The sequence below is a fragment of the Triticum aestivum genome, chromosome 7B (genome assembly GCF_018294505.1).
Source record: "Triticum aestivum cultivar Chinese Spring chromosome 7B, IWGSC CS RefSeq v2.1, whole genome shotgun sequence".
Classification (NCBI taxonomy): domain Eukaryota; kingdom Viridiplantae; phylum Streptophyta; class Magnoliopsida; order Poales; family Poaceae; genus Triticum; species Triticum aestivum.
In genome coordinates this window covers 158,357,955-158,367,480 of record NC_057813.1, presented here as the reverse complement: position 1 = coordinate 158,367,480, position 9,526 = coordinate 158,357,955, and the positions used below count along the sequence as shown (strand labels likewise).

The window sequence follows — 9,526 nt, the reverse complement described above, 5'->3', positions numbered from 1 at the left end:
GACTAAACAAGCCACCGTTTTTCGTTAATAACGCCGCCCGAGGGCACCAGACACCAAAATTTCACGCACGGAATTTACAGCTCCCAAGCCGCTCGTCCGTCCTTCCTACCCGCGCCGCGCGGGCCCACCGGCCGCATTATTCTCGCCGTACCGTTTATTCACCGACACCCGCGGTAAAAAACACCGCCCCGGGCCACCCGGGCCGTCCGATGCCCCGACCGCTCGCATCCGGCGGCGGGACCGCCACCCACCTACCCCCATTAATTGGGCTGGCTGCCCCGTCCCGCGGCAGCATCACCACTTCAGCAGCAGCAGCAGCAGCGAGGTCCAGTCTCAGCTCAACTCACTCTCGCCACTGCTCTCCTCCTGCTTTCCTCGCCAGCGGCGGCGGGCTCCTCCGGCGACGAGGCTCCAGGAGTCTACGGCTAAGCCCCGTCCGTCTGAATCCTGCGCGATTCGGTGCAGCCGCCCGCTCGCGCCGGCCGCGTGATCTGGTGAGTGCCTTTTGTTTTGCTCTGCTATCTCTTCTCCTCGTCCCCGTTCACGGTGGGGTTGTAGGGGAGCTGCGGGGGGCGGAGATCTGGGGGTGCGAACCGTAATGGCGGCGCTGCGTGCCGGGGGTTTAGCTGGGAGGTGTGGGTTTGGGGCGGTGGATTTAGCGGGGATCTCCACTTCATGCCTCATCTGTTTGATTGCGTAGCATTCTGGTTTGGGTGTTGAGACTGAAGTCATAATAAAATCAAATTGTTCTCTTGGGTGCTCGATTTGTGAGAGCTGACTGCTCAGATCGCGATCTTCTGGAGCTCCTTTGCTGCTTGGCCAGATGGGGCCGGTCAACAGCCCGCGGGTTTCCATGTTTTTGGAGTCAGATTCTAGGGTTCCTGGATGTTATTGGCTTATTGCTGGGTTTAAGGCCAGATATACTATTAGATTTGGTAAAGTGGGATCCCCTAGCGTTTAGCCGTTCAGATGTCATTATTGGTGACCATCATGGGGTGCTCTATTTCAGTAGGGCCATCTAGGCTTTATTTTTAATTATTAGGGTGCTGCTAATTTGGGGATAAGTATATCATTAGTTGGTGATAGGGCTCACGAATGCGACACTTGCAGTGCATGTGAGATTTTGCTGCCTACCATGGGCCGACGTGATTGTTTGGGTGGGTTTGGCTCGATTAAGCATTGATGCCGTCAGGTTTAGGAGTACATTTCGTGCTAAGATTACTTGTTTGGCAACCAAGATTTATTCTCAGGTCATGCTCCTTCCTTACAGGTTGTTCTGAAATGGCCGGCGGCATCACTTGTGGATCCTTGCTGCAGAAATTACAGGTATGTGGTTCCCCTTTGCACTTTGCGAGCCGCAACAAGGTTGTTTTTTGTTTGCCAACTTGGATTGTGCAATTGATGGTGACATGCTTCTTACCTGAAATCTTCCTGCTATAGCTTGTATGGGATGAAGTTGGTGAGAGCGACGAGGACCGTGACAAGGTCCTGTACCAGCTGGACCAGGAGTGCCTGGATGTCTACAAGAGGAAAGTTGACCAGGCCACCAACTCTAGGGATCTCCTTATCCAGGCGCTGGATGACTCGAAGATCGAGCTTGCCAGACTTCTTTCTGCCCTTGGGGAAAAAGCTGTTGCGAGAACTGTAAGTTAATATTGTCGCAACGATTAGATTTCCTGGTTGATTTTCATCCTAGACAATTCTGTGCGGTACATGCATGGTACATTCTAGTGCATATTCAGTGGAACTAGGAACCGACCTATGAAGCTTTTCTGTATTTGCAGTTCCCACCTCATTCTTTTCCTCTCGCTGTGCATGATATTGATTGTCATAGCTCAGAAGTGAAATGATAACTCACTATGAATGCGTAAAGCCAGTTTTTTAATTATTGGAAGTAAGTTGAGAATTATCAATTATGAATGCATGCAGCCTGAGAAGACATCAGGGACAATCAAGCAACAGTTAGCTGCTATCGCTCCAACACTTGAGCAGTTGAATAAGAAGAAGAATGAGAGAAAGAGGGAATTTGTTAGTGTACAGTCACAAATTGATCAAATATGTGGTGAGATTGCTGGCACCACAGAGGTCGGTGAGCAGGTGGCTACACCACAGGTCAACGAGGATGATTTGACACTTGAGAGGCTTGAAGATTTTCGCTCCCAACTCCAGGAGCTTGAGAAAGAGAAGGTAATACCCACTCCTTCCCAAATTTGTTTTTGATTTTTACATGATCGAAGATAAAATGTTTTATCATGATGTTTTTACTATTTCTTTGCCTCTGGTTCCCAATGGCTAACAAAGAGTTTCTTTCTGCTTGAAAATTGGTTTGCAGAGCAATAGGTTGGAGAAGGTTCTTGACTATGTAAGCATGGTACATGATCTATGTACCGTCTTGGGCATGGATTTTCTCAGCACCGTGACTGAAGTTCATCCCAGTCTAGATGACTCCATTGCTGATAACTGCAAGAGCATCAGCGATGATACATTATCAAAACTTGACAAGACAGTAGCCACACTTCATGAAGATAAAAAGTTGAGGCTAAGCAAGGTAAAAATAAAATCAAATTTCTTAAAATCTGAAACGCATGCCCTATTTTATTACATGCACAATCTCATTAATGGCTTATTTTGTATTCTCAGCTTCAAGAGCTTGCTGGTCAACTGTATGATCTTTGGGATCTCATGGATGCTCCCACACAAGAAAGGAGCATGTTTGATCATGTTACCTGCAACAGATCAGCATCTGTAGATGAAGTCACTGCTCCTGGAGCACTTGCACTTGATTTAATTGAACAGGTTAGGTTACATCTGAAATTATCTGGTAGAATTATTACCTGGTATGAATTGTTTGTTCAGCTCTGTTTGGCCTTTTCTTCCAATTCAGGCTGAGACAGAGGTTCAAAGGCTAGACCAGCTAAAATACAGTAAGATGAAAGAAATCGCTTTCAAGAAGCAAACTGAGTTGGAAGACATCTATGCCGGTGCTCACACAGTAATAGACACCGCAGCTGCCCATATGAAATTGTTGGCACTGATTGAGGCAGGGAACATAGAACCAACAGAACTAATTGCAGATATGGAAGGTCAGATAGCAAAAGCAAAGGAAGAAGCATTGAGCAGAAAGGATATATTAGATAAAGTTGAAAAATGGATGTCTGCGTGTGAAGAAGAAAGTTGGCTTGAAGATTATAACAGGGTATGCTAATAATTTACTTTTGCAAATCAGTGCTGCTGGTTTTGGGACTAGCTTCTCACGCACAAATTGAAAATCCTTCTGCAGGATGACAACAGATATAACTCCAGCCGAGGTGCCCATCTGAATCTCAAACGTGCAGAAAAAGCTCGTATTCTTGTCAGCAAGATTCCAGGTACTTTCTGAAATACAAACATGAACATCTGCTATGAACATTTGTATACCTTGGAGACCAATTTATGTTTATTGGATTTTCTTCCGGTCATGTATTTATTCTACACATCTAATCCTTTTTGTTGCTAATGCAATCAATGCTTCCATTCCAGCGCTTGTTGAAACTCTGGTGGCCAAGACTAGGGCATGGGAAGAGAGTCGTGGTCTGTCCTTTATGTATGACGGTGTACCGCTTCTAGCTATGTTGGACGAGTATGTTATGCTAAGGGAGGAAAGAGAAGAAGACAAGAAAAGAATGAAGGTATGTTCTCTTAAAATTGGAAGCCAATCATTCCCCAGTTTAGAATACCCTTGAATTGTCAGTTCGGTTATTTTGAGCGTCTCTTGTACGCCGTCAGTGTTTTAAACATGCTCGCTGTGTTTAGAAATTGGCATTGATTGTCTGGTTTGTACACTTCTGAGTTCAGTTTGTTAGGATGCTGTTACATGTAATCATAGGTAGGAAAAATGGAACTTGGACAGAAACACCACTTGATTCATCACTAGTGCCTAGGGCTGATGTTTCTATATGCAGCATATGCTCTTGACCCCTATTTCCATAACATTAACTCCATTTTGTGTGTTGCATTAACATCCCAGGAACAAAAGCGCTATGTCGAGCAGAAACTGAACACTGACCACGAAGGGCCGTTTGGATCGCGAGTCAGCCCCAACAGGCCGGCTACGGCAAAGAAGTTACCCGGCCCAAAGTCCAACGGCACCTCCATGAATGGCACTCCTCCGAGCAGAAGACTATCGATCAGTGGTCAGCAGAATGGAAGGTCTGGGGGGAAGGACAGCAAGAGAGACAGCGCGACGAAGGCCGCCTCGTCTCCGGGGAACGGAGCCGCCGCCGCAGCTGCCAAGGAAGACGCATCCTCCCACATTTCCGGCACCGATATGGCTCCGACCACGCCGTGATCCTGACCTAATATGGTGTATTAGAAGATAAGAAGAGGACATTTGCTGATGTTTTTTCCATTGTTTTGTGCTAATATAATGTGCTGTGTTTGTAGCGAGGAGAGGGAGTACATGTGACGTCCATCGACCCCTCCGTAGTCCGGCTACCTGGCCAGGGTTTGTTTGCTCCTGATGTAAAGTGGTGTTCCACTTTTGATTAGTTTCACCGAGGCGTACTATTTTCTACTACCTGTGATCAGACGTTGTAGTATAGACTTTGCTGGTCTGTGTTGTTAGTCGTTGAAATAACCTTTTTGTGTGCCCTGCCTGGTCATTGCCTCCTAATCCTATTAGCATGGTTATTTTTTGTTTCCTTTTGTTTTCCCACGTTTGCTTGTGATACTCTGATTTGCCGCTGACGCCTGAGTTCTTCATCCCTATGATGATAAAGTTCTTCATCACAAACTGACGAGGAGCCTTGCCTATTTTAACATTGCTTGCCTGTTTGAGCATGACCTTAGAGTAAGTATCATCTGCCGCTTGCCTGGTCTTAAACTCTTTGAAGGAGTTGCTGCTTGTCTAGTCTTAAACCCTTTGAAGGAGTTGTCTGTGTAACTGCTCACTTGTTCTTGGCATGTGTAACAGCTCACTTGTTCTTGGCATGCTGGCAATGATTGTAAATCCCTGGGAGCAACAATTCAAACAACAAGCAAAGGAGCACACTACACATGGAACATAAAAAACTTAGACATGCATGATCATAAGGTAGAGCAAGTTCATCCTAACTAATATGGTGTCATCCTACCACCACACCGAAAAGAGGGTGTAATATTACCACCGCAACTGCACCATCAGCGTGAGGGGTTAGTATATGCCATCTCATCAAAATATACAGGCCAACAAAAAACTTAGACATGCATGATCATAAGGTAGAGCAAGTTCATCCTAACTAATATGGTGTCATCCTACCACCACACCGAAAAGAGGGTGTAATATTACCACCGCAACTGCACCATCAACGTGAGGGGTTAGTATATGCCATCTCATCAAAATATACAGGCCAACAACATCAAGCCCTAACTACCACAAAATGTACATCGTCATGTCATCACCTTCATTGTCGAGGATCATGCACGCCTTGTTGTCCAGCAGGTGGCTCAAAGCAGACACCAGAGCCTCTGGACTAAAGCCACCTTGGTCCATGACGAAGTTGTACAGGTGAGGGTGAATGTCGACCGGCTTGCTCTCCCTAATGGTGGTTGCCACCTCCTTGGCAGCATCAGCCAGGCTGCCGAAGACGCCCATCTCGTCCTCCATCAGTTCACCCCTCTTCCTCTTTCTGTCGAGCACAGGAACGTGATCACCACCCTTATCGGGAACATAAAGGTTGATGGTGTCTGACTCATGGGCGTCTGGATAGTTAGGCATATGTGAACTGAGCGGCTCACTGGAACCATGGCATGCTTGCTGGTTTCCATCCCAAAGGAGAAGATTTACATCTGCGGGTAGTTTCAGATGAGTGTGTTGAGAAACTCGGTGTCCTTGGGGGTGGTCCTAAGAAAGAAACACATCATAATTAGGTGTTATTGGCATGTTAGACATGCTTGGACAAGTGGTATGTGAGCTAATCGGTATGTGGCCTTGGTAGTGCTCTGAGTGTCATGATCCGCCGCTAATGTCTCTGAGCTTGGACACTCTGATCCATCTCACTCTCCACTTGCTGGGGTGGTTGTAGACTTGGCTCAAGGTGACCTCTTGGCCACAGAACTCGAACACCTGCTTGGCAATAGAGTTCAAGTGCACCTCCTTGAAGCACTTGTCAGTCCTCACCCCACCGGCTATGATATCACATCTTGTTAAGAACAAGTGTGCACATGAATGACTGCCATTTCATCGAGTTCCCCCCTCGCATCCTTCTTTGCCTTTGCAACCTTTGATGGCCGCCTTTTGTGTAGCAGCAACAACATTAGGCACGACCGAAACAAATATTGTAGGCACAAATGGTGGAAGGATAGCAGACCCCTCGAAGGCACCTGAATCTGAGGCATCTTCTCCTCGATAATAGGTTGGGAGTGCTCTACATAGGACGGTGGGAACTGGCTCTCAGACAAGACAATGGGTTGACGTGCTCATGCCCTACAAGCGTTAGCATCAGTAAGAGTGGAACCATGACATATGGACGGTATGAACGAGCACTATACATGAATAGTACAAACGAGCACTAAACATAGACAGTAAGCATTGTGCACACAGATTATTGAGTTGGACACACCACCCTATGACTGTTCTTTGATCTCATGGCGTACCATGGAGTTCAACACACTACTATATCTACCATAGTATCATCCTTGCCGACATGGAAACAACATGAAGCTCATCAAATCCTAGCAAGGAATCCATCACTACTAGCCACCACAATATCACATTCTCACATATCAACAGTGTACAGTGCTACAACTTGCTCACAAATCCACTTGTATCACATGCCTACATATCTAGCTAGAACCAGTAGAGAGGAAGAGTGATCAAATTCACAACCATGAGCGCGCGGAACACGTCGAAGAAGAGGACACGAACCACCATCACCGTGTACCATCGGACGGAGAAGAAGGGTCGCTTACCTGTTCGACGGTATTGATCTGTTGGAAATATGCCCTAGAGGCAATAATAAATGATTATTATTATATTTCCTTGTTCATGATAATTGTCTGTTATTCATGCTATAATTGTGTTATCCGGAAATCGTAATACATGTGTGAATACACAGGCCACAACATGTCCCTAGTGAGCCTCTAGTTGACTAGCTCGTTGATCAACTGATAGTCATGATTTCCTGACTATGGACATTGGATGTCGTTGATAACGGGATCACATCATTAGGAGAATGATGTGATGGACAAGACCCAATCCTAAGCATAGAACAAGATCGTGTAGTTCGTTTGCTAGAGCTTTTCCAATGTCAAGTATCTTTTCCTTAGACCATGAGATCGTGTAACTCCCGGATACCGTAGGAGTGCTTTGGGTGTACCAAACGTCGCAACGTAACTGGGTGACTACAAAGGTATACTACAAGTATCTATGAAAGTGTCTGTTGGGTTGACACGGATCGAGACTGGGATTTGTCACTCCGTATGACGGAGAGGTATCTCTGGGCCCACTCGGTAATGCATCATCATAATGAGCTCAAAGTGACCAAGTGTTTGGTCATGGGATCATGCATTACGGTACGAGTAAAGTGACTTGCCGGTAACGAGATTGAATGAGGTATTGGGATACCGACGATCGAATCTCGGGCAAGTAACGTACCAATTGACAAAGGGAATTGTATACAGGGTTGCTTGAATCCTCGACATCGTGGTTCATCCGATGAGATCATCGAGGAGCATGTGGGAGCCAACATGGGTATCCAGATCCCGCTGTTGGTTATTGACCGGAGAGTCGTCTCAGTCATGTCTACGTGTCTCCCGAACTCGTAGGGTCTACACACTAAAGGTTCGGTGATGCTAGGGTTGTAGAGATATGAGTATGCAGTAACCAGAAAGTCGTTCGGAGTCCCGGATGAGATCCCGGACGTCACGAGGAGTTCCGGAATGGTCCGGAGGTAAAGAATTATATATAGGAAGTCAGGTTTCGGCCATCGGGAAAGTTTCGGGGGTCACCGGTATTGTACCGGGACCACCGGAAGGGTCCCGGGGGTCCACCGGGTGGGGCCACCTATCCCGGAGGGCCCCATGGGCTGAAGTGGGAGGGGAACCAGCCCCTGGTGGGCTGGTGCGCCCCCCTTTGGCCCCCCCCGCGCCTAGGGTTGGGAAACCCTAGGGGTGGGGGCGCCTCCACCTGGCTTGGGGGGCAAGCCACCCCCTGGCCGGCGCCTGTTGGGGAACGTAGCAGAAATTCAAAATTTTCCTACGTGTCACCAAGATCTATCTATGGAGAGACCAGCAACGAGTAGAAAGGAGAGTGCATCTACATACCCTTGTAGATCGCTAAGCGGAAGCGTTCAAGTGAACGGGGTTGATGGAGTCGTACTCGTCGTGATTCAGATCACCGATGATCCTAGTGCCGAACGGACGGCACCTCCGCGTTCAACACACGTACAGCTCGACGATGTCTCCCACGCCTTGATCCAGCAAGGAGAGAGGGAGAGGTTGAGGAAGACTCCATCCAGCAGCAGCACAACGGCGTGGTGGTGATGGAGGAGCGTGGCAATCCTGCAGGGCTTCGCCAAGCACCTACGGGAGAGGAGGAGGTGTCACGGGAGGGAGGGAGGCGCCAAGGGCTCAGGTATGGATGCCCTCCCTCCCCTCCACTATATATAGGGGCAGGGGAGAGGGGGGAGGCGCAGCCTTGCCCCTTCCTCCAAGAAAGGGGTGCGGCTAAGAGGGGGGGAGGAGTCCATCCTCCCCAAGGCACCTCGGAGGTGCCTTCCCCCTTGAGGACTCTCCCTCTAGGTTCCCTATTGGCGCATGGGCCTCTTGGGGCTGGTGCCCTTGGCCCATGTAGGCCAAGGCGCACCCCCTACAGCCCATGTGGCCCCCCGGGGCAGGTGGCCCCACCCGGTGGGCCCCCGGGACCCTTCCGGTGGTCCCGGTACAATACCGATGACCCCGAAACTTGTCCCGATGGCCGAAACAGGACTTCCTATATATAAATCTTTACCTCCGGACCATTCCGGAACTCCTCGTGACGTCCGGGATCTCATCCGGGACTCCGAACAACATTCGGTAACCACATACAAGCTTCCTTTATAACCCTAGCGTCATCGAACCTTAAGTGTGTAGACCCTACGGGTTCGGGAGACATGCAGACATGACCGAGACGTTCTCCGGTCAATAACCAACAGCGGGATCTGGATACCCATGTTGGCTCCCACATGTTCCACGATGATCTCATCGGATGAACCACGATGTCAAGGACTCAATCGATCCCGTATACAATTCCCTTTGTCTAGCGGTATTTTACTTGCCCGAGATTCGATCGTCGGTATACCGATACCTTGTTCAATCTCGTTACCGGCAAGTCACTTTACTCGTTCCGTAACACATCATCCCGTGATCAACTCCTTGGTCACATTGCGCATATGATGATGTCCTACCGAGTGGGCCCAGAGATACCTCTCCGTTTACACGGAGTGACAAATCCCAGTCTCGATCCGCATAAAACAATAGATACTTTCGGAGATACCTGTAGTGCACCTTTATAGTCACCCAGTTACGTTGT

The 9,526-nt window shown here is 48.3% G+C and overlaps 1 protein-coding gene across 1 annotated transcript; it reads left to right on the top strand.

Moving 5' to 3' along the window:
• The first annotated feature begins 263 nt into the window (after window positions 1-263).
• On the top strand, window positions 264-4,678 carry LOC123156678 (65-kDa microtubule-associated protein 1). The gene is made up of 10 exons (XM_044574836.1): window positions 264-494; window positions 1,271-1,326; window positions 1,441-1,644; window positions 1,930-2,187; window positions 2,333-2,548; window positions 2,641-2,796; window positions 2,885-3,196; window positions 3,281-3,368; window positions 3,520-3,668; window positions 4,007-4,678. Exons 2-10 carry the CDS (start codon window positions 1,282-1,284, stop codon window positions 4,325-4,327), a joined length of 1,749 nt encoding a protein of 582 aa, XP_044430771.1. The 5' UTR covers window positions 264-494; window positions 1,271-1,281; the 3' UTR covers window positions 4,328-4,678.
• The last annotated feature ends 4,848 nt before the right edge of the window (window positions 4,679-9,526 follow it).